At 39.0% G+C, this 25,975-nt stretch overlaps 1 protein-coding gene across 8 annotated transcripts in view; it reads left to right on the plus strand.

The window, feature by feature from the left end:
* Window positions 1–434: 434 nt before the first annotated feature.
* Window positions 435–25,975, plus strand: part of zmynd11.S (zinc finger MYND-type containing 11 S homeolog) — a 59,907-nt gene continuing 34,366 nt past the window's right edge. For 4 of the 8 annotated variants that reach the window (XM_018269040.2, XM_041567362.1, XM_018269031.2 and 1 more), the window contains exons 1-3: window positions 435–572; window positions 20,146–20,213; window positions 24,522–24,661. In XM_018269040.2, the coding sequence (XP_018124529.1) occupies window positions 24,546–24,661 (116 nt within the window). In that variant the 5' untranslated portion in view covers window positions 435–572; window positions 20,146–20,213; window positions 24,522–24,545. The other 4 variants (XM_018269032.2, XM_018269033.2, XM_018269038.2 and 1 more) reach the window with 4 other exon arrangements.

The raw sequence follows: 25,975 nt of genomic DNA on the forward strand, positions 1-25,975 counted from the left end.
TGGGACTCCTGCAGCCGCAGGGTCTGCTTCCTCTGTAGTTACGCCCCTGAGGAAAGCCCTTGCTCATTTCTAAATCATTGGGACGCAAAAGAATATGCCCATTGTGTTCTTAGCAAGATATTTCCCCCATAAAGAGCCCCTGTTATTCTGAGGAGTCAGTTCAAACGCTCCCAGCTCCAGTATCAGCCCTGGGAATGTGCTTTGTGCTTCACACATCATTATTTCACTCACTAATAACTGAATTTTACTCATATTATTTATTATTACAGTTATTATTCTCCTCACAGAAAACACAGAGCATGTAGCCTGAGCCTAAGGCAGGCAGGAGGAATAAAGAGTGGAGAGATGAAATGATAAGTCCATTCTCCACCACTAGAGTCCTCCGCCTCCTCCCACTGTATGTCTGTGCGGCTCCGCCAGTGTACCCCACACTGTACCCACAGAAGCACACAGAGAGGGGCACAACACTCAGACACATTCGTGCAGGGGGTGGCTGACAGGATCCAAACAATGAGGGCAAGAATGGCACGGAGAGACTAACTAGCTTGCTGACAACCAAGCTCCCGCACCAGGTGAGAGGAGGCCTCTCTGTCTGACACCCAGTTGGGTCTCCCCCGTTCTGTAGTTGGGCGAGACCATAGCGCGGCTCGGTATCCTGTTGGGTAAGGCGACTGCAAGCGTCTGATAGGGGTGCTCGGAACACGGAACTTCTCCTCCTAGCTTGGCGGTGAGTGTGTGTGAGATGGCGGAGGGTTCGGGGAGGAAAAATGGCGGAGGCAGCGAATGAGTGCGGCGCTTGGACACTGACAGGAAAGGCGGGTGAGGGAGAGGGCTTGCCGGTGGCCCTGCTGCTGCTTATTGTTGTTGTGGTGGCTGAACGAGGCGCTCGTTTGATTAATATTAGGGAGAGCTTGTGGCGGCTGGTCGGCTCCCTGTTTGGGCGCATTGCTGCGGGTCAGGCCCTAATGGCGCATTATTTATTGGTGGGCTTCCCGCAGGGACACTCGCTCGCAGCAATTCAATTAGGGGCCTCCTGTGGTGCCGGGGGATTCAGCGGCCCTGGTTATAGTCCGACCAACTGGCCCTGGGCCACCCACAACATTCCCTGCACATTTACATTTATACCAACGAGTGGGAGGCGCCTCCATATAATATTTACTTAATGAAGTCTCTATGATCTCTAGTCTGACCCCCACAGCTGACACTCTGCAATGTTAAAGGGGAAGTGATCTTTACAATTACACGGGCTGTAAGTTTCAGTTTGGTGTAGAGAGTGATATTCTGAGACCTGTTTTTTTTTTATCATTTGTGGTTTTTGACTTATTTAGCATTTTATTGAGCAGCTTGCAGATTCAGCTGTCTGGTTGCTAGGGTCCCAATTCCCCTAGCAACCATGCATTGATTGGAATAAGAGACTGGAATATGAATAGGAGAGGCCTGAATAGGAAGATGAGTAGTAAAAAGAAGCAATAACCATACGTTTGTAGCCTTACAGAGCATTTGTGTTTAAGATGGGGTCAGCGACCTCTATTTAAAGGCTGCAAAGAGTCAGAAGAAGTAAAATCATTCAAAAACTATAAAAAGAATGAAAACGAATTAAAACGTTGCTTAGAATTGGCAGTTTTACAACATATTAAAAGTTAACCACCCCTTAAGGGCAGAGACACGCGCTCAGATTCTTGGAGATTTATTCACCTGCCGATAAATCGTCTCTGATTAGGGGCGACTAATCTCCCTGAACAGCTAGAATGTAAATCGCCGACGGGGTGGCACTCGGAGCGCTTTGTTTTCCGAAGTCGCCCAAAGTTTCCTCGTGAGGCAACTTCGGGCGACTTCGGAATACAAAGCACTACGATTGAAACAACCCCCCCCCGTCGGCGATTTACGTTCCAGCCGGCGGGAGGCAGTTCGGGGAGATTAGTCGCCCCGAAGAAGAGGAGATTTGTTGCTGGGCGACTAATCTCCCCGAATCTGAGCGTGTGTCTCTGTCCTAAAAGGTGAACTTCACCCTAAATAGCAGTCAAAGGAAATGTAGTTCTGAACAACTTCCCAGTATTAATTTATTTAAACTGTCATTGCTACAGAAATCCTCATAATATAAAGAAGAAGACAGATACTGCCCCTTATTGGAAAAGTACTTTATGTTTCTGAAGACTTTTGGTGAGAATTCCCCTTTAACTTTGAATTTTGATGTAGTGGCATCCAACTTGCAATTCATCTTTTTTTTTTAGAATTGCATTTTATTTACATTTAATTTTCTTAAGCTTTTAGTCTTTAACTCGTGGTATTGTTGCTAGGAATTAGTTACCATTGCAGCCGGACAACGGTTTTGGAGTCGGAATGGAACATGAACAGTTATAGGGCCTAAATAGAAAGTTAGACTGTTTTTAGTTGCAGGAGTCAGCGACATCTGAAAGGCAGACAGCATTTGCAGTGGCAGGCTGGAAATAGAGTATGTAAAAAAACATAGAAAATAAAAAATGAAGACCAACCGAAAAGACAATTTGAAATTGGTTTTCAGTTTTTATTTATTGTAGTTTTTGAGTTGTTTAGCTTTTTAATCAGCAGCTTTCACATTTGCAAAAAAAAAAAACCTATGTTTGCTACGGTCCAAATGACCCTAGCAACCATGCATTGATATCTAAAAGGTGAAGCACTCCTTTATAGGACAAATGCCTAAATCATAAAATATTTAACAGGTATACAGTAACATTTATACTACAGGCCAGGTGAAAAGCTTACTTACAAATATATTACATTTATTTCCCTTTTCTGGCACCCCCTAGTGAGGAGCAAATGTATCTTATACATCCAGTTGAATGACAGTTGTGGGGATTTTGTTGTGGGGTTTTGAGTGATAGTTTAACCACAACAAGAAGGACACCAGTAGTAGCATCTGACTTTTTCCTCGGTCTCTGGAAACAGAAGTCTCTGTTTCTTACTTGTATATGGGGCATTGGTAAAAGTTATGTGTTTGCTTTAGAAACACTACTATAGTTTATATGATTAGGCTGCTTTGTAGCCATGGAGGCAGCCATTAAAGCTGAAAAAGAAGAAGAAGGCCCAGGTTACTTAGCAGATAACAGATAAGCTCTGTAAAGGAATTCAATGGTATTATGCAGAGTGAATCTGTTATCTGCTATGTACCCTGAACCTTAAATAGTAGAGTTTATGAAGCAAATGCACAACTTTTACCAGTGCAGGGAAACAGTACATTGTATTTTAATTACTTTAATAGATTAATATTTTTATGGTGTAGTTTTTATCTCTAAATTACACTGTTTACTCAATGCAAATAATTCACTCTACCATGTAAAATATCATTCCTGAACCAGCAAGTGTATTTTTTTAGTTGTAATATTGGTGTGTAGGTGCATCTCAGGTCATTTTGCCTGGTCATGTGCTTTCAGAAAGAGCCAGCACTTTAGGATGGAACTGCTTTCTGGCAGGCTGTTGTTTCTCCTACTCAATGTAACTGAATGTGTCTCAGTGGAACCTGGATTTTACTATTGAGTGCTGTTCTTAGATCTACCAGGCAGCTGTTATCTGGTTACCTTCCCATTGTTCTGATGATCAGCTGCTGGGGAAAAAGGGAGGGAGTGATATCACTCCAACTTGCAGTAAAGAGTTGCTGAATTTATCAGAGCACATGTCATATGACTGGGGGCTCCTGGGAAACAATATGTCTAGCCCCATGTCAGATTTCAAAATTAAATATAAAAAAAATCTGTTTGCTCTTTTGAAAAAATGGATTTCAGTGCAGAATTCTGCTGGAGCAGCACTATGAACTGATGCATTTTGAAAAAAAACATGTTTTCCCATGACAGTATACCTTGATTTTTTTGTTTTTTGGTGTTACTGTTCCTTTAAGCTTGCATAAGCAACAGTTCAGAGAAAAGAACAGGATAGAACTTTAAAAAACGTCAGTAAAAGGTGCTGTTGCTGAAACATCCATTCGATTCCGCAGCACACAATGAAATAAAAGTAGAAATCACGTAGGTCGATTAGTTTGTTGCTCCCCTCCCACCTGTCGTTTGGCTTTGGCATTGTCACGTCTTGGCCAATATCAGGTTAAAATGACGTTAAAGCTTCTCATGTTCCTGCAAAACAAGCCAGTTCCTGATAGAGTGAACTTCTTACCTTGTTGGGAGGTAGCTTTGGGCAGTTGTTGTTACTGTTGTGCAACTCTACTTAAAGGGAACTATAGCAAAAATGAAAATTTAATATAAGCTTCATCATATTGAAATAAGAAACTTTTTAAATACAATCAATTACAAATTCTGTACCGTTTATGAAATAATCAAATTTATCTTCACTATTCCTTTCTCAACATCTTTCTCCTCATTCTGTCTTCATTCAGGAGTTGGGTGTCAGATGAACGATTCAATATATCTTATAGGGGGGCTCCTTTTGCCTAGAAGATGTATTAGATCTCACTCTAATAAAATCACCAGACATCACGTCCCTCTACATGCAGAATTTGTGCAAAAGACAGTTATTTTGTTAGATTTTGTTTGTACTGGAATCCGTTATTTGAGTGACATCTTCTAGGCAAAAGGAACCCCTCCTACAAGATATATTGGATCTAACTGACAATGAATATCTGATACCCAACTGCTGCATGAAGAGAGAATGAAGAGAAACAGATGCCGAGGGAGGGATAGTGAAGATAAACTTGATTATTTCAGAAGCAATGCAGAATATTTAATTCATTGTATGATGTTTCTTATTTCAGTATGAGGAAGCTTATATTACATTTCCAAGTTTTGCGATAGTTCCCCTTTAAACCTCCAAAAAAAACGTTGGTAGTAAATAACACTAGGTTTGCCTTTTCCCTGTTTCATGGGATGAGTTCATGACCAGTCCAGCATTAGAAGCAGTCAATTGTATTTGATTTCAGACACAATGTGATTTAGGCTTGGGCAGCTGTGTGGTTGTTGAAAGATTGATTGCTACAATGTTGCTGCAACAGTTGCACAACGCAAGGAGAGGTTTTCACTTTTTCTGAAAGGGGTTGTTGGCCTTCAAACACCTAGGGGCAGATTTATCAAAGGTCGAGGGGAATTTTTGAATTCAAAAATTTTTAATTTCAAGCTATTTTTTGTGACTAAGGAATAGTCCAAATTAGATTGGAATTTAAAAAAAAATCAAATATTGAAATTTATCATGTACTGTCTCTTTAAAAATTTGACTTCCACCATTCGCCATCTAAAACCTGCCGAATTACTGTTTTAACCTATGGGGGACCTCCTAGAACCTATCTGGAGTCAATTGGTGGACTTCAAAGTTTTTATTTCCGAAAACAGACCTATTTGGCCAAAAAAAAACTTTGACTTCATTTTGGTTGGTCTTTTTGAATTAGAATTTTGATGTTTTTCAAATTCGAAATTCTACCCTTTATAAATATGCCCCCCAGTTGTTTTCAGATCGTTCACCAGAAATAACAAATTTTCCCAATTACTTTCTATTTTCTGTGTGTGACCATTTTTCTAATATTGAAGTGTAAAGCGTATTTTCTCAACTTCTAAAGCAGCTCGGGGGGGTCGCGACCCTGTAAAATGTTCTAACTTGCTCTAACGGAATCCCTGTTTTCATTTAAGGCAGCTGTTAGAATTGATACAATAGTTGCATTTATATTCCACATAGATCCTACTGAGAAACGGATCAACTAAATGTTGCAAAATAGTAACAGTTTAGAGTCTGCGAATGAATTACTGACCTGCCAGACTCAAACACCAGAGACAGGGACATTCAACTTTAAACTTAGATTTTGGAAAAACAGTAAAAAATAAATAATGGAAAGTAATTGAAAAAAATCTTTATTTCTGGGGAAAACAGTTGAACTGAAAAAGTGTTTGGAAGGTGAACAACCCCTTTAAAGGAGACATTGTGTAAAAACTAAGAATGTACCATTATACTCATTTAGATATAGAAGAATTGTGCTTAAAAAAGTAGTGTTTCAGGCTGATTTATTAATTATTTCCGCAAAAACCCTAATAATCCCTCCGTCCACTTCCTGCTCCCTGAATTCCCAGGCTGTGCAGGGGAGCAGGCGCCTCTCAGCTCACTGCACTGTAGGACAGGAACCAATCAGCAGCTAGCAGGACCTGATAGGGAACTGAAGCCTGTCTGTGCTGGTGTGACTGCAGGGTTGTGATTGGCTGTCCCCTTCCTACTGTGCTTCTGGCAGGGAATGTTTGGACACGCCCACCCCTCATTTGAAACACAGACAGGGACCAGAGAACATCTATAGGGAGCTCCAATAAAGGGGCTATATTTAAAGATAATATACATTTTTAGCACTATGTAAAGGCAACACTATGTATTACTTATAATTGACTACAAAATTAGGGTTTTTTCATTTATCCTAAATGTCTCCTTTTAGTCTGTTATTTCAAGTGAAAGAGCGACATGGCAGTATGTTCAGGGCAGATCAAAGTACTATGGGTGGGGGAGACGAATGCAGTAGGTGCTTTGCATTTTCTTCCTGCATGAAAGCACAGGAGATCTTTCTCTACCACTTTCCTATCAATCTGTTTAGGAGAGGAAACTCCTGCTTTCATATTACCACAAGTGATATGGCTAGAGATACAGGTACGGGAACGATTATCTGGAATGCTTGGGGAGTTATAATTCACCATACGCGAATGCATCTAAAAACATTTAATGTTTAAAGGGGTGGATCACCTTTACGGTAACTTTTAGTATGTTTTAGAAAAGCTAATTCTAAGCATTTATTCAATTGGTCTTCATTTTTTTCTGTTAGCTTTTTGAATTATTTGCCTTCTAACTCTTTGCAGCTTTCAAATGGAGTTCACAGAAAAAAACAAGTGCTCTGTAAGGCTGTAAATGTATTGTTATTGCTACTTTTTATTGCTAATCTTTCTGTTCAGGCCTCTCCTATTCATATGCCAGTCTCTTATACACACCAATGCATGGTTGCTAGGGGAATTTGAACACTAGCAACCAGATTACTGAAACTGCAAACTGGAGAGCTGCTGAATAAAAAGCTAAATAACTCAAAAACTACAAATAATAAAGCATGAAACCCAATTGTCTCAGAATATTACCCTCTACATCATACTAAATGTAATTTAAAGGTCAACAAACCCTTTAAATAAACCCCAATAGAAGTACAAGGTACTGGGGGGGGCAGTTCTAAGCATCTAATGCCCTTTGGTACAATGCTCTTGCCTTATTAAGCTCTTCTGACTTGCTCTTGCTCCCATGTATAATGTACATATAAAGGTATGGGACCTGTTATCCAGAATGCGCGGGACCTGGGGTTTTCCGGGTAACTGATCTTTCAGTAATTTGGACTTTCATACTTTAAGTCTACTAGAAACTCATGTAATCATTAAATAAACCCAATTGGCTGGTTCTGCCTCCAATAAGGATTAATTATGTCTTAGTCGGGATCAAGTATAAGGTACTGTTTTATTATTACAGAGAAAAAGGGAATCATTTTTAAAAATTTGGATTATTTGGATAAAATAACGTCTATGGGAGATGGCCTTTCCATAATTCGGAGCTTCCTGGGTAATGGGTGTCCGGATAACGGATCCCATACCTGTATATACTATATCATCATGTGCCCCTACTTCATTGTATGGTTCATAAGCAGCTCTTTCATATGACAATAGAAAAGATGCTACACTGCTCCATTTCCATAAAGGAGAATATTAGCCTGTATGTTGCTGGCATGCTGCATTGCATCAACCCCGTCTTGGCTTTGGTGGTTTCCATGACGAGACTTGCTTGTACTGTCAATCTGCTAGCCCACCCCTGCCAGATTTTAGGCACAGCACATAACTCACGTGCCACCTTTTTACCATTTTACCCCATGCCTGTATCATGCAGAGAAGTGTATACATGCTTTACTATGTATGTACTATGAGACTGTTGGTCATTGTATTACACAATATAATGCAATAAGATTTTTGGCCTGGTTGCTCGTAAGCTCAGTTGGTCAGATTGTGATGCAAAGTCTCCGATTTCCCTTTCATCTGCTTCATCATTTATTCATAAAGTGCCTGCCAGCAAGTTATGTAACAGTGGTCTTACAGTAATGAAACAAACAAGGGTTGCAGAATAAATATCAGAAATGATCAGAGGGCCCTGCTCACAAGCGCTTGCCCACTTCCATGGCATTGTCTGTCAATAGCAGTTTTCATGCTGATTTCATGCCCTTATTAAAGGAATTGTACAGCATGAAATTAAAAACTAGTTAAATAGATAGGCCGTGCAAAATAAAATGTGTTTCTAATATAGTTAGTTAGCCAAAAATGTAATATATAAAGGCTGGAGTGACAGGATGTGTAACATAATAGCCAGAACACTACTTCCTGCTTTTCAGCTCTCTTGGTTTCCACTGATTGGTTACGAGGCAGTAACCAATCAGAGACTTGAGGGGGGGGGCACGTGGGTCATATCTGTTGCTGTTGAATCTGAGCTGAATGCTGAGGATCAATTACAAACTCACTGAACAGTTATGTCCCATGTGGCCCCCCTTCAAGTCACTGACTAACTCAGAGTTAGAGAGCTGAAAAGCAGGAAGTAGTGTTCTGGCTATTATGTTACACACCCAGTCACTCCAGCCTTTATACATTACATTTTTGCCTAACTATATTGAAATATTTTTTTATTTTGCACACACTATTTACCCATTTTTTACTTTTACAATGAACTGTTCTTTTAACTTACTATCCTCTCATAACTAAACTAAGCATTAACAGAGCACGCGTTGAATGTTGTATGTTGAGTACAAAATTATTGCCGACATCCAGTAGTTTTCTTAGAACTTTCAACATCAAGGCATTTTGTGTTTTGTAATATTTTAAAACTTTTATAGTAGATTTTAACAAAGTTCTATGTAAACCAAGCATTGACATTTGACCTTAGTACCATAGACGACTGTCATTTTTTTTCCCTGCATTACGGACGCGACTGATCTCTGACAAAGGTCCCTTGTTGAGCGGCAGTTTTAAAACGAAGTCTAGATCCAAAGACGGAGGCACTTGATATCTGTCCTTTTTAACAATGGGGAGCATCCACTAGTTTGATCAGAGCATCAATTATATATATATATATATATATATATATATATATATATATATATATATATATATATATATATATATATATATATATATATATATATATATATATATATATATATATATTAGAGAGCTGAAAAGCAGGAAGTAGTGTTCTGGCTATTATGTTACACACCCAGTCACTCCAGCCTTTATACATTACATTTTTTGCTAACTAACTATATTAGAAACATTTTTTATTTTGCACAGCCTATTTATTTTTTCACTGAACTGTTCCTTTAAAGGCAAGATCTCCCAATCAATTATTTGTATGTAAGCACTTACTGAATTTAATATACGAATTTGACCTGTTATCCGGAAACCCATTATCCAGAAAGCTCCAAATTATGGATTGGCCTTCTCCCATAGACTCCCATTTTATCCAAATTTTTAAAAATGATTTCCTTTTTCTCTGTAATAATAAAACGGTAGGCAGTACTTTGATCTCAACTAAGATAATAATTAATCCTTATTGGAGGCTAACCAGTCTATTGGGTTTATTTAATGTTTACATGATTTTCTAGTAGACTTAACGTATGAAGATCCGTTATCCATAAAACCCCACCAGGTCTCAAGCATTCTGGATAACAGGTCCTATACCTGCTTTTTTTTATTTTTTAAATGTAGCCTACACTGTAACAATTAAGTTGTGTGTATGAACGGAGGAAAAAGCATGTCCAGGGGGCAATTTGATACATATGTTACTATTGCAAGGTTACTGCTGTTCACACGCAGTTAATTGGTGTGTCAAAGTTCTTGAGATCTCATAGGCTGATATTCCCATTGATCTGACTCTTGTAGTTTTTAACTGTCACTGTGAGAAAGGTTCAGCAAGGTACAGTCACTGTTTATTATGTTAAAGGGGTTGTTCACCCTTAAATGAACTTTTAGTATGATGTAGAGAGTGATATTCTGAATTAGTTTTCATATTTTTATAATTTTTTTTTTTTTTTGTTGTTGATTATTTCGCTTTTTATTCAGCATCTTTCCAGTTTGCAATTTAAACAATTTGGTTGCTAGGTTCCAAATTCCCCTAGCAACCCTGCACTGATTTGAATAAGAGACTGGAATATGAATAGGAGAAGCCTGAATAGAAAGATGAGTAATAAAAAGTAGCAATAAAAAAATTCTTTATCTGGTTGTCGTAGGACACTGACCCCAGCAGACAAAATTTATTGCTATGTGATGTACAATCTTATTACAGGTGTGAGATCCGTTATCTGGAAACCCATTATCCAGAAAGCTCAGAATTACGGAAAGGCTTGTCTCTCATAGACTATTTTTATCCAAATAATCCAGATTTTATTCTTAAAATGATTTATTTTTCCTCTGTAATTAAAAAAACAGTACCTGTACCTGTATTTCTGTATCCAAATAATGGATATTTCTGTAATTTGGATCTTCATACCTTAAGTCTGCTAGAAAATCATTTAAATATTTAAAAAACTTATATATCTTAGTACAAGGTAATGTTTTATTATTACAGAGCAAAAGGAAATCATTTTTAAAATGTTGGATTATTTGTATAAAACTGAGTCTATGGGAGACAGCCTTTCCATTATTCGGAACTTTCTGGATAACAGGTTTCTGGATACCTGTACCAGGTACTTGATCCCAACTAAGATATAATTAATCCTTATTGGAAGCAAAACCAGTCTATTGGGTTGATTTAATGTTTAAATGATTTTCTAGTAGATTTAAGGTATGGAAATCCAAATTATGGAAAGATCCGCTATCTGGAAACCCCCAGGTCCCATACCTGTATTACTTTTTATTTCCTACCTTTCCAGGCCCTCTCCTTTTCATCTTCCAGTCTCTCATTCAAACCACTGCCTGGTTCCTAAGGTAAATTGCACCCTAGCAACCAGATAGCTGCTGAAATTCCAAACTTAGATACTGACACCAGAAATTAAACTTTTTTTTTTTTTTACATCATAACACTGTCTTTAAATGTTATTTATAATTTTGCTATGAAAATACTTACCCAATGCTTTTACACTACCTATCTGATTTCCCATGTTCCTCTATGGTGGGTGCCATATTTTTGCAGCAGTAGCATTAGAAACTGACAGGCTGAGAAGGGATAGTCAGGTAGAAAAAACAGTCAGGTTTAGGAACTTCAAGTAACAATTACTTACAAAATCAGACCCATCAGCTAAAAGCTGAACTTATAAGTAACTTTTAATGCACATTTTAAAAAGTTAGTTGTATTTATTTTTTAGTGTCAATATCACTTTAAGAGCTGCTGATCAAAAATAAAATTCAAAACCCACACAAAATAAAATGCGAAGACTTGCTGATTGTTTTCAGAATATCACAGTCTACATCATACTAAAAACTAGTTAAAAGTTGATCTACCCCTTTCAACATTGTTTGATGTATATTTTCATAAGTAACTGAAGGCTTATCTAGTACTTGGGGAATGGAATAAGGAATCCCAGTTAAGTCTGAAAACGAATTCTAATTGATGCATTGCCTGGAAACCTCCCCTAGATTAACACCATTCAGTAGATTCCACCGTCAGTGCTGTTATTTATGAAACCACAAGGGAAATGGCAGTGTCTGAAATGTTCAAACCGCACATTTACAAATGTCAGGAGCATCTGAAAATAACTGTGAAGAAAAAGCAGTGATCTGACATTGCCTTTACCTTCAAAAATATATAAAAAAGATATTCAGATTCGGCTTTGAGATGCAGTAATTAGTATTAAAGGGGTTATTTATCAAGGTCCGAATTTATCTCAGTATCCGAGCAACTCTGATTGCCCGAATGGACCTCATTTATGAAGAAAAAAAGTCAGAAAAAAATATTTCCCGAAAACTCCGAATTGTTTATGGTTTCTGCGCAAAAAATTTTGAAAACTACAAAAAATCTTAGTTTTCTGAGTTTTTTTGCGCAGAAACCACAAACTCATCAGATATCGGTACGGACATCAGCGCAGACACTGGAACCTTCCCCATTGACTTATACAGGACCTCGAGAGCTTTTAGATGCCGGAGTTATAGCTCATTGGACTTTAATAAGTCTTGAAAAATTCCTCCAAAAACTACAAATTATTCGAAGGACGGATATTCGGAGCTTGATAAATAACCCCCTAAATCTTGTTTTCACTTGATTTACAGAGCTAAAAAACAAATATGTGCAACACATAGGCATCTTATTTGTTGTTCTGCTTCACATTATAGGGGTTGTTCACCTTTGAGTTAACTTTTAGGGCTCTTACTCACGCGCGTTTTTACCTGCGATCCCCTGCGTTACGTTTTTCGGCGTTCAGCCGCAGGGGAGCGCAGGAATAGACGCATTTTATTATTTCAAATGGGGCTGTATTCACACAGGCGCATGTAGGCGCGGAACGCAGGTTGAGACGCAACGTGCTGCATTTTTCCTGCGTTCGGCGCCTACATGCGCCTGTGTGAGTACGGCCCCATTTGAAATAATGAAATGTGTCTATTCCTGTGCTCCCCTGCAGCTGAACACCGAAAAACGGAACGCAGGGGAGCGCAGATAAAAACGCGCGTGAGTAAGAGCCCTTAGTATGCAATAGAGAGAGATATTATGATATTCTGACAATTTGCAATTGGCTTTCATTTTTTAATATTTGTGGTTTTTGAGTTAAGGTTTTTATTTAGCGCCTCTCCAGTTTGCAATTTCAGAAATCTAGTTGCTAGGGTCCAATTTCCCCTAGCAACTATGCACTGATTTTAATAATAGACTGGAATACGAATAGTAGAGGGTTTGAAAAGAAATATGATTAATAACAAGTAGCTATAACTAATAACTTGAAGCATTTGTTTTTAGATGGGGTCAGTGACCCCCGTTCAAAAGCTGGAAAGAGTCAGAAGAAGGCAGATAATAAAAATAAATAATAATATAAAACCTATAAAAAATAAATAATGAAGACCAATTGAAAAGTTGCTTAGAATTAGCCATTCTGTAATACAGGTATAGGGCCTGTTATCCAGAATGCTCGGGACCTGGGGTTTTCCGGATAAGGGGTATTTCTATAATTTGGATCTCCAAACCTTAAAGGGGTGGTTCACCTTTAAGGTAATTTGAGTATGTTATAGAATGCCCAATTATAAGCAACTTTTCCATTGGTTTTCATTATTTATTTTTTATAGGTTTATAATTATTTGCCTTTTTCTTCTGACACTTTGCAGCTTTCAGATGGGCGTCGCTGACCCCTTCTAAAAAGCAAATGCTCTGTAAGGCTACACATTTATTGTTATTGCTAATTTGTATTACTCATCTTTCTATTCGGACCCTCGCCTGTTTATATTCTAGTGTCTTATTCAGATTGATGCATGGTTGCTAGGGTAATTTGGACCCTAGCAAACGGTTTGCTTAAAATGCAAATTGAAAAACTGCTGAATAAAAAGCTAAATAACTCAAAAACAAGCACAAATAATAAAAAATTAAAACCAATTGAAAATTGTCTCAGAATATGACTCTCTTCATTATACTAAAAGTTATCTCAAAGGTGAAGCACCCCTTTAAGTCTACTAAAACATAATTTAGACATTAAATAAACCCAATAGGCTGGCTTTGCTTTCTGGATATCAGGTTTTCTGGATAACAGATCCTATACCTGTATACTAAAAGTTAACTCAAAGGTGAATTGCCCCTTTCAATCACATTTTGAGTTCAGGAGTATAAGAACTAGGGATGCACTGAATCCAGGATTCAGTTCGGGATTTGACTAGGATTTGGGCTTTTTCATCAGGATTCAGATTCGGTCAAATCCTTTTGCCCGGCTGAACCGCATCTGAATCCTAATTTGCATATGCAAATTAGGGACAGGAAGGGACTTTTTCTCTCAAAACAAGGAAGTAAAAAATTTTCCCTTTCCCCCTAATTTGCATATGCAAATTAAGATTTGGTTATGTATTCTGCCGAATCGTTCACAAAGGATTCAGGGTTTCGTCCGAATCCAGAATATCGTGTAGGGGTGCACAAATCCACTATTTTGGATTCGGCCAAACCCCCGAATCCTTTGCAAAAAATTCTGTTGAATACCGAACCTAAACCTAATTTGCACATGCAAATTAGGGATGGGATAGGGAAAACATTTTTTACTTCCTTGTTTTGTGAGAAAAAGTCATGAGATTTCCCTCCCGCCCCTAATTTGCATATGCAAATTATGATTCGGGTTCAGTTCGGCCGGGCAGAAGGATTCAGCCGGATCCGCATCCTGCTGAAAAAGGCCGAATCCCGAAACATATTCTGGATTCAGTGCATCCCTAATATCCTGTCATTTTTGGCTAGATATTGACGTGGCAATTTGTTGCCAGGCCACTATAGAGGGGCCACTAGTAGTGATGTGCAGTTCAACCCGATACCCACGGTTTGGGTGGGTTCGGTTTGACCTCACTGTGCTGTTTGCAGGTTGCGGGTGACGTTACGCTGCTGGCTTCCTGTTTTATAGACGCATGCCTGCCCCACCCCTTTTGTGATGTCATCGTCAGGGTGGGTGGGCACCAGTCTATCAGAGGACAAAGTCAGGTGTGAGCGGGGGGTCGGGTGTGTGTTCGTGTTGAGTTTTTCTCGTCTCACACATTACTAGCCAATTCCCTGCATAATCAGTGTTTCTGCAATTTAGGAAGTATCTTGTCTATCTACATACAGTGCGTTAGACTGATTGATTGGTTTCATTGCAGCAGTGGGCAGAGTCTTCCATAACTTTGTCCTTGTTGGCCACCTCAGTAATGAAATCCTGGAAAAATCTGGGCCTTGAGTTCTTCCTGGAGTTTCTGCTTTAAGATATTTCACTATACAGCGTCACATGATACATTTAGATTGCTCCAGGCCTCCGAGGCAGAATTGGCTTGATCCCTCTGCAACAAGTAAATCTGCATTCCTGAATGAAACCTCGGCTAATAGAAAACAATTACTAGAGGAGAAGAGTGTTCTGTTTGTTGGAAGGAATGCAGCATTCCAAAACTCCTGTGCAGCATTTGCCCCTGCCCTGGTCCTAAATCACTGCATTGCCTAATTGCTCCGGACTTCGGATATCGATCAGCTTGACTCAAAATCCTGCTCTTTCATGACACCATTAGACAGTGAATGGAATCCTTTGCAGATGGGTCTGTGGTTTTGCAGTGGGATTTCATTGTTGATCCACAGACTAAACCATTGGATCACCGTCGTTTCATTTAGGTGGCAAAATCAGACTAGAAAGATTTAGAGGCACATTTATCAAATGTCGACTTTCGAATTCATGTGAAACTCCCATGAACTCAAAATTCAACCAATCGAAATTTATCAATAAAATCAAATTCAGGTGGATAAAATCGACTCGAAAACTCAAATCGAATTTGATTCATATTTCAAAAACTGTCAGGAAGGCTGCAAACAACTCCCATTGAATAGCAATTTGGCATGTTTTAGGTGGCGAATAGTCGAGTTTGATTTCTTAAAGGCCAGAGTATGATAAATCTCAAAAACCAAATGCAAATGTTTTTTGAAAAACTAGAATCAAATTTTTATAATTCCCTAGTCGAATTTGACAGTTTCAACCATAAAAAAATAAATTCGACCCATGATAATTATGCTCCTTAGTCTGGGCACGTCATGAGGATCTCCTAGATTGACTGTCACCAATTTCTATCCAAAGTACAGGGAGAAGTAGAGTAAAATGTACATTTTCTGTAAAGCTTTATGGAATACAAATAGTATACAGGGTTGCTTTATATGAATACAGGTCTCCAAAAAATGTATTAAGTTGGCAAATTAAATGCAGTTATATCTTATTATATACTGGTAGTTGATTCTGTGCAGTCTTTTTCGGAATACATTACAGGGGGTTATTTATCAAGGTCTGAATGCCAAAAACTCGAAAAGTTTTTACTATATAATCCAAATTTTTAGTGGAAGAAAAACCTCCAATTTTTCAGAATATATTAAACCCTGAGGGTGTTATAAAAAAGCTCTCCAACTCAGACCTGCCGAGTTCATGTAGAAGTCAATGGGAGAAGTACAAAGATATCCTGATCGGTGCTGGGTTTCGTACAATAATCTGAAGATTTTGTGGTTTTCGGGCACAAACCCGGAAAAAAAAATCTGTTTTCGGGTGCAAATCCGAAAAATTTGTACGATTTGAATTTTTTCACGATTTTAGCAAATTTTTTTCCCGCACAGGAAATTTTTGGAAAATGGATTGCTAAAAAAGGTGAAGAAAATATGTGTGGATTTTGGTCGGACTATTTTACTGAAAATTAGCAGAAATTTTTGGATTTTGATAAATAATCCCCTAAATTTCAAACCACAGGAGATATGAATGAGAATGGTGTCTGTGCTTTGCAGTTGCAGATTTGTCACTATTTAGGGCGCTATTTACAGTGCTGTGTTCAGGAGAGGTGGGGGGCACATGCCGCAGGCTGTAATGGTGTTCTGTGCTAAGCAGAGGCCTGTTCTGTGTTAAGGTGGCCATACACGGGCCGATAAAAGCTGCAGACAGACCGTGTCAGCAGTTTATTGGCCCGTGTATTGGGCCCCCGACGGGCTTCACCGATCGAGATCTGGCCGAAAGTCGGGCAGATCTCGATCGGATGAGACGAAAAATCCCGTTGGAACGTGGCCGCATCTATTCGTTGATGCGGTCCCGCGATCCGACCGCCTATTGCTATTCGTTAGGATCCAATCGTTGGGCCCTAGGGCCCACGATCGGATCACCCCGATATTTCCCACCTCAAGGTGGGCATATCGGGGAGAGATCCACTCATTTGGCGACATCGCCAAACGAGCGGATCTCTCAGTGTATGGCCACCTTTATTTATGGAGGCTATTTTTTATTCTGTTTTTAAATTGGTTTATTTGTGCTTTTAAACCAATAAGTTTTCAACTTTTTGAGCTTGTAATAAGAATTGGTGTGTTCAAGCTGGACAAACATTTGTTAGGTACTCCAAACTTCCTCGATGCGAGTGCGGAGCTCCCCATTCGTCCATACTACTCACGTGACCTCCAGTCCACATCCTGGCATTGGATTCCTTCAACTCACTCACTACAACGGACTTGATTCAAGGACACAATCGGGATACGTTAAAAGTATTCACATCCTTTATTTAATGTAAAAAGTTGCCAGCATTGGCACAGTGCAAGTAACACACCACTGACGCGTTTCGTGCCCTTACTAGCAGGCACTTCTTCAACGTATCCAGATTGTGTCCTTGAATCAAGTCCGTTGTAGTGAGAAAATATTTGTTAGGTAGCAGGTGGTGTGTTGTGTGATTCTAACCTGCCTGGGGTCAAACATTATATTATTATATACTTGCTATAGCTAGAATGTGATAAGGCAAGAGTGCCCATACTTTACTAATGCAAGGTCTACTTTTAGTGATGTGCCTTTGTGATCTACATCCATACACGCATTGTTGGCATTCTGTTCTATGGAAAATATTACTTACATATTAAGTTATGAGAAAATGTATATTATTCGATTTAAACATCTATTTCTTAAGTGACCTTAACATAATAAATATCTGAATGAAAAGCATGGAACAGGAGGGTGATTTATTGAAGATGTTTGTTGACAGTGTCTTGAGATCTACTGATCACCAGCTAAAGGTCTACTGGTGGATCCCCATCTACGATTTGGGCACCCCTGTGATAAGTTTTTTTTTTCAACTCCATCTGCCTATTTCCACCTCTCCACATACCAACATAGTTATATGGCTACAATAGTTAAATCGGAATGAAAAAAGACAAAGTCCATCAAGTTCAACCCCTCTTAAAGGGCACCTGTTAGTAAAAATGTTATCCCCAGCCAAAGGTGAGGGCTAATAGAGCCCGCATTCCAGTTGGGGATAACAGTAGTTTTTTTTTTTTAAATGCCCCCCGCCAGAGCTAGGCTACACGCAGCGAGAAGGAGCTCTCGGTGCGAGCAGTCAGGATGATAGCATTGCTATGCAGTTGTTCTCTTAAAGGAGAACTAAACCCTAAAAATTAAAGTGGCTAAAAATGCCATGTTTTATATACTGAACTTATTGCACCAGCCTCAAGTTTCAGCTTGTCAATAGCAGCAATGATCCAGGACTTCAAACTTGTCACAGGGGGTCACCATCTTGGAAAGTGTCTGTGACACTCACATGCTCAGTGGGCTCTGAGCAGCTGTTGAGAAGCTAAGCTTAGGGCTCGTCACTAATTATCCAGCAGAAAATGAGCTTCCCCTGTAATATAAGCTGATGCTACAGGTTTGCTGATTATTAAATTCTGATACTAATTGCACTGGTTTCTGTGCTGCCATGTAGTTATTATCTGTATTAATTACTAATCAGCCTTATATTGTGACATTTCTATTCTATGTGTACTGTATATTGTGAGTGGGTCCCTAAGCTCAGTAAGTGACAGCAGCACAGAGCATGTGCAGTGAATCAGCAGAAAAGAAGATGGGGAGCTACTGGGGCAGTTGTTTTCACCAAAAATATTACTTTCAAGCTTTTATTTTTTACCCTGTAGCAGCAGTCAATCCACCTGTGTGCCATGAATTTAAAGGGTAATAAAAACCCTCAAGTGTTTTTTTTACCACAGGAGCCCTTGCTTGCTCCCTAATTACAATATCCAGACTCTCTTCTGAATGCATCTTATCCTGTCTGAGGCTTGACTGTTTGGTCTTGGTCAGTGATCAGTTTTCAGTGTACATGCTTCTGCATCACATTATGGTGACTGCAAACTCTATTTCATAGCTCTGCACAGGATGTGCAGTTAATCAGCAGAAAAGAAGACGGGGAGCTACTGGGGCATCTTTGGAGACACAGATCTTTACTGCTAAAGGGCTGTGGTTGCCTTGGGCTGGGACAGAAGCACAAAACATAATGTACAACATTTCTAGCTACTTCTTTAGTTTCACTTTCCTTGTCCTTTAAGGCTACAAATGTATAGTTATTGCTACTTTTTATTACTCGTCTTTTTATTCAGGCCTCTCCTATTCATATTCCAGTCTCTTATTCAAATCAATGCATGGTTGCTAGGGTAATATTGACCTTAGCAACTGGATCTGTCTGCTTGCTGTGGTTGTGTAATTCCAAGACTGAAAGACACAACATTTAAATAATAAATATAAATATAATTTAAAGTTTATTTTGCTAGACTACTATAATAAGAAAATAATTTGGAATTATTTCATAAAGGGATTCTGTCATGATTTTTATGATTTAGTTTTTATTTCTAAATTACACTGCAAATAATTCACTCTAGAATATAACATTTCATTCCTGAACCAGCAAGTGTATTTTTTTTAGTTGTAATATTGGTGTGTAGGTGCATCTCAGGTCATTTTGCCTGGTCATGTGCTTTCAGAAAGAGCCAGCACTTTAGGATGGAACTACTTTCTGGCAGGCTGTAGTTTCTCCTACTCAATGTAACTGAATGTGTCGTAATGGGACCTGGATTTTACTACTGAGTGCTGTTCTTAGATCTACCAGGCAGCTGTAATCTTGTGTTAGGGAGCTGTTATCTGGTTACCTTCCCATCGTTCTTTTGTTAGGCTGCGGGGGGGGGGGTGATATCACTTCAACTGTATTGCAGGTTGACTGAAGTTTATAAGAGCACAAGTCACATGACTGGGGGCCGCTGGGAAACTGACAATATGTCTAGCCCATGTCAGATTTCAAAATTAAATATAAAAAAGTCTTTCAGTGCAGAATTCTGCTGGAGCAGCACTTTAACTGATGCGTTTTGGATTTTTTTTCCCATAACAGTATCCCTTTAAGGTGACAGGTCCCCTTTAATATGGCCATTCATTTATAAACAGTATAAATGTAGAATATATTCAAAAAAGAGCTTCCAGTGGCTTTAATTTCTATTACTTGAGAATTAGAAGCAAAACACAAAATTCATCCTGTTCTTTGAAACCTGTTTACACTCAAACCTGTTTAGTTCAGCATTGAATTGGAATCCCTAGTCATTTATTGTGCTGTTTTTAGCTTTGCAGTTTCCCATAGAATCAGTCCCTGGGGTTTTGCTGTGTTGTAACAGGGAAGAATAAACTGTACGTTTCTTTCATCCTTGTTTTGCTTTCATTCACGCCATCTTTTTTTTCTTCTTTATTCATAGCTTCTGCATCCCATTTCAAGTTCCCTCGCTCTTCAGAGACTGTTCTCTCGGTTATCCTTTGAGAAACGGTAATTATCTTTTTAATTGCACAATTATTAATACTATGTTGTTTGCAGTGACCCTTCCCCACTATGCTGAGAGAGGACTTCTGAAGATTAACTCAATTATTTCAGAATTAGCCATTCTATAACATATTAAAAGTTAACTTGAAGGTAAACCACCTCTTTAAAGGGATCCTGTCAACGGAAAACATGTTTTTTTCAAAACACATCAGTTAATAGTGCTACTCCAGCAGAATTCTGCACTGGAATCCATTTCTCAAAAGAGCAAACAGATTTTTTATATTCAATTTTGAAATCTGACATGGGGCTAGACATTTTGTCAATTTCCCAACTGCCCCTGGTCATGTGACTTGTGCCTGCACTTTAGGAGAGAAATGCTTTCTGGCAGGCTGCTGTTTTTCCTTCTCAATGTAACTGAATGTGTCTCAGTGAGACATGGGTTTTTACTATTGAGTGTTGTTCTTAGATCTACCAGGCAGCTGTTATCTTGTGTTAGGGAGCTGCTATTTGGTTACCATCCCATTCAGAAGCGATCCTAGAGGGGGACGGGCCCTGGTCCGTGACGCGCAGCCGGGCCCTGCCCCCCTCTGTACGGCCACATTTGTTGTGGCGCATGGACTGCCGGGGGGCCCTGAGGGGGTGCTTGCACCCCCTGCTCCCCTGGTAGTTCAGCCACTGATCCCATTGTTCTTTTGTTTGGCTGCTGGGGGGGGAAAGGGAGGGGGCGATATCACTCCAACTTGCAGTACAGCAGTAAAGCGTGAATGAAGTTTATCAGAGCACAAGGCACATGACTTGGGGCAGCTGGGAAATTGACAATATGTCTAGCCCCATGTCAGATTTCAAAATTGAATATAAAAAAATCTGTTTGCTCTTTTGAGAAATGGATTTCAGTGCAGAATTCTGCTGGAGCAGCACTATCAACTGATTCATTTTGAAAAACATTTTTTTTCCCATGACAGAATCCCTTTAAGATACTATTTCGTACCTGATATTGATAATGTCAGTATCAGTATAATGGAAACTGACACAAACCCCCACACACCCGAATTGATCCAGATTAATTGTGAATTTCATTATGGGACAGATTTATTAAAGTGTAAATTTAGAACTCACCACAGAAAAACTGACTTTCTATTCATTCCTATGTGGTTTTTAAAAGCATTTTTATCAAATGGTGAACTCTATTGATAAATATAAATATAAAAATCCCATAGGAATGAATGGAAAGCGAGTGAGTTTTTCTGTTGTGAGTTCTAAATTCATATTTTGATAAATCTGCCCCTATGTGTCATAATTGATCCTTTATTAGGGAACATCTTACTCCTCCCCTCCACAATAATGACATATTGTAATGAATACAGCATTCTTTACTTTAATGGCAGTCCTGCTGCTGTCCCTCATTTCATGTGCTTTATTTTTATGGCTCAGATCAATACTTTTTAGGAGTTTTAGAATATTTTAGTACATCAGTAACTCTGGCTTAAATGTGTTTTTCACAGAAAATTTTAAAGAGCAATTCTTGTGCTGAGATAAGTAACATATTGAGAAAGTATTAATTTTCTTAATGGTGTTAGTATAGGTATGTGATCCGTTATCCCGAAACCCATTATCCAGAAAGTTCAGAATCATGGAAAGGCTGTCTTCCATCGACTCTATTTTATCCAAATAATCTAATTTTTTTAAAAATAATTTCCTTTTCCTCTGTATTAATTAAACTGTACCTTGTACTTGATCCAAACTAAGATATAATGAATCCTTATTAGGAATGCACTGAATCCAGGATTCGATTCTGGATTCATCCAGCATTCGGTCTTTTCTCAGCAGGATTCGGATTCGGCCGAATCCTTCTGCCCGGCCGAAACAAATCCGATTCCTAATTTACATATGCAAATTAGGGGTCGGGGAGGGAAATTGCGTGACTTTTTGTCACAAAACAAGGAAGCAAAAAATGTTTTCCCCTTCCCATCCCTAATTTGCATATGCAAATTCGGTTCGGTATTCAGCCGAATCTTTAGCGAAAGATTCGGGGGTTCGGCCGAATCCAAAATAGTGAATTCAGTGCATCCCTAATCCTTATTGGAAGCAAAACCAGCCTTTTGGGTTTATTTAATGTTTACATGATTTTCTAGTAGACGTGAGGTATGGAGATTCAAATTGTGGAGAGATCTGTTATCCGGAAAACTCCAGGTCCCGAGCATTCTGGATAACAGATACAATACCTGTATTGTATCATGGGTGTTGATAGTTTCTGTGACTGACAAAGGTTTCTGATCGTGTCCCCTTAGTTCATATACCAGTACAGGTATGGGGACCTGTTATCCAGAATGCTTGGGACCTGGGGTTTTCTGGATAACGGATCTTTCCGTAATTTTGATCTTCATACCTTAAAGGGGAAGGAAACCTAGTCGGCGCAAACCCCCCCTCCCGTGTGTTGCTCCCCCCTGGCCTACCCGTCCCGCTGGGCAAATGCCCCTAACTTGTTACTTACCCTTCTGCGCAGGTCCAGTCCAGGGAGTTCACCGACGACATCTTCTTCCACGCGATCATCTTCCTGCTTTGACCGGCGCATGCGCAATAGGATCAGTTCGCCGGTACGATCTACTGCGCATGCGCGTGACTTTTGGTGCATGCGCAGTAGATCCGTACCAGCGAAATGCTCCTACTGCGCATGCGCCAAAACGCCGTTCACAGCAGGAAGAAGATCGCGTGGAAGAAGATGTCGTCGGTGAACTCCCTGGACTGGACCTGCGCAGAAGGGTAAGTAACAAGTTAGGGGCATTTGCCCAGCGGGACAGGTAGGCCAGGGGGGAGGAGGGAGGGGGGCAACAAACGGGAGGGGGGTGGGGGGTTTGCGCCGACTAGGTTTCCTTCCCCTTTAAGTCTACTAGAAAATCATGTAAACATTAAATAAAGCCAATAAGCTGGTTTTGCTTCCAATAAGGATTAATTATATCTTAGTTGGGATCAAGTACAAGCTACTGCTTTATTATTACAGGGAAAAAATTGGATTATTTAGATAAAATGGAGTCTCCGGATAATGGATCCCATACCTGTACCTTTATGTATATGGCCAATCTTGTAATAACAGTAGTCATCTTGCCAGATGGAGACATTTCAAACAACTGTTTTCTTTGGTCTCATAGTCTGTCTGCTGACCATTCCTGCAGTCTCCATAATGTTCTTTATACCCAATGATCAGTCTGAACACCGTCCATAGTTTGTACAACAGTGAAACAAGGCTGCATTTATATAAAGTACATGAGAATGGAATATTTTGTGGCTGTAGTGAAAATGTTGCTAAAATTGTGCTCAGTATTACTTCGGAATCCTATGATCCCATTGATCAGGGCTGTTACGTTTACTGATTTTTATCTTCTTTTATGGATTTATTTATAAATTAAAATTGTATTAAAGGAAAACTATACCCCCAAAATGAATACTGGAGCAACAGATTTATGTCATATTAAGTGGCATATTAAAGAATCTTACCAAACTGGAACATATACTTATGTAAATATTATATCTCTTGCCTTGAACCACCATTTGTGATGTTCTGTGTGCTGCCTCAGAGATCACCTGACTAGAAATACTGCGGCTCTAAAGCTGGCCATAGACGCAAAGATCCGATCGTTCGAATCCTCGAACGATCGGACTTCCCCATCTCCCGACCTGCTTCTAACATTTCAGATCAAACAAAGACAGCAATCGAACGAAAGTTATGTCTGACAAAACTAGTGACAGTCTCCCTCTGAAAATCATACGATCGGCAATACGTGCAGAGATATTATCGTCAGAAATCGAGAATGCGTACGATTAGATCTTTTCATCTATGGCCAGCTTAACTGTAACAGGAAGAAGTGTGGAAGCAAAAGACACAACTCTGTCTGTTAATTGGCTCATGAGACCTAACATGTATGGTATGTTTGTGTGCACCGTGAATCATACGATCCCAGGGGCGGCCCTTATTTTTGTAAATGGCAATTTTCTATTTATGATAATCCAATGGCACATCCTACTAAATAAGTATATTATTATGAAAATGGTTTATTTACATGAAGCAGGGTTTTACATATGAACTGTTTTATGCAAAATCTTTTTATGGAGACCTACATTGTTTGAGGGGTATAGTTTTCCTTTAATTAAGTAAATATGATATGCATAATAAGACAAAAGAACACATTTACTAAGGCAGCGAAATATTGGTATAAAAAGGTTTTGTAAGTAAGACTGTTTGTGCTTTTTAAAGACCACGTTGTTTGAGTGCAAAACGATGTCATGACTTGTTATGGCTTTTTTATTTTTATTTTGCAGATATTTATAAAAACAAAGCAGATCATGGCACGACTCACAAAAAGAAGACTGGCTGATACGAAAGTAATTCAGTACTTATGGACTGCCATCGAAGTCATCCGCAACCAGAAACAGATTGCAAATATTGATCGCATTACAAAGTAAGACATATTTCATCTGTTGTGTTTAAGTTATTGCTTTCATTAAGAGAACGGAGACTGCTCATTTCTTGGAACCAATGCATATCACTTTAAAGGGATCCTGTCTTCAGAAAACATGTTTTTTTCAAAACGCATCAGTTAATAGTGCTGCTCCAGCAGAATTCTGCACTGAAATCCATTTCTCAAAAGAGCAAACAGATCTTTTTATATTCAATTTTGAAATCTGACATGGGGCTAGACATTTTGTCAATTTCCCAGCTGCCCCTGGTCATGTGACTTGTGCCTGCACTTTAGGAGAGAAATGCTTTCTGGCAGGCTGCTGTTTTTCCTTCTCAATGTAACTGAATGAGTCTCAGTGGGACATGGGTTTTTACTATTGAGTGTTGTTCTTAGATCTACCAGGCAGCTGTTATCTTGTGTTAGGGAGCTGTTATCTGGTTACCTTCCCATTGTTCTTTTGTTTGGCTGCTGGCGGGGGGAAGGGAGGGGGGTGATATCATTCCAACTTGCAGTACAGCAGTAAAGAGTGATTGAAGTTTATCAGAGCACAAGTCACATGACCAGGGGCAGCTGGGAAATTGACAAAATGTCTAGCCCCATGTCAGATTTCAAAATTGAATATAAAAAAATCTGTTTGCTCTTTTGAGAAATGGATTTCAGTGCAGAATTCTGCTGGAGCAGCACTATTAACTGATTCATTTTGAAAAAATTGTTTTTTCCCATGACAATATCCCTTTAATTATCTGTATTCCTTAAAGGAGTTGTTTACCTTCAAGCACATTTTTCAGTTCAGTTGGTTTCAGATTTTTCACCAGCAATAAAGACTTTTTACAATTATTTTCTATTTTATATTTGTGATGATTTTTCTAATGTTGATGTGTAAATTTTTCACCTTCTTTATAAAGTGAGCTGCCAGACTGAAACACTAGAGACACGAACATTTAGGGGATTATTTATCAAAGTCCGAATTTAATTCAATATTTCTTGCTACAAACTCCGATCAAATCCGTTCGGCTTTTTTACGCTTATTTATTATTACATTTTCCTGAAAACTTGCTTTGCTGGGAAAAAATCAGATTTTCACGATTTTTTTAGAATTTTTCCATACGATTTTCACGATTTTTTTCAGAATTTTCACCCGAAAAACTTCGGGGTATTACACGAAACCCAGTGCACATCAAAAAATCATTGGGACTTCTTCCATTGCCTTATATGCAACCTCGACAGGTCTGTGATGCCGGATTTTCTTATTCTGACTTTTCCATCCTCAGGGTTTAATAAATTCTGAAAAATTTGTGATTTTTTTTAAATGAC

Source organism: Xenopus laevis, chromosome 6S (assembly GCF_017654675.1).
Source record: "Xenopus laevis strain J_2021 chromosome 6S, Xenopus_laevis_v10.1, whole genome shotgun sequence".
NCBI lineage: Eukaryota > Metazoa > Chordata > Amphibia > Anura > Pipidae > Xenopus > Xenopus laevis.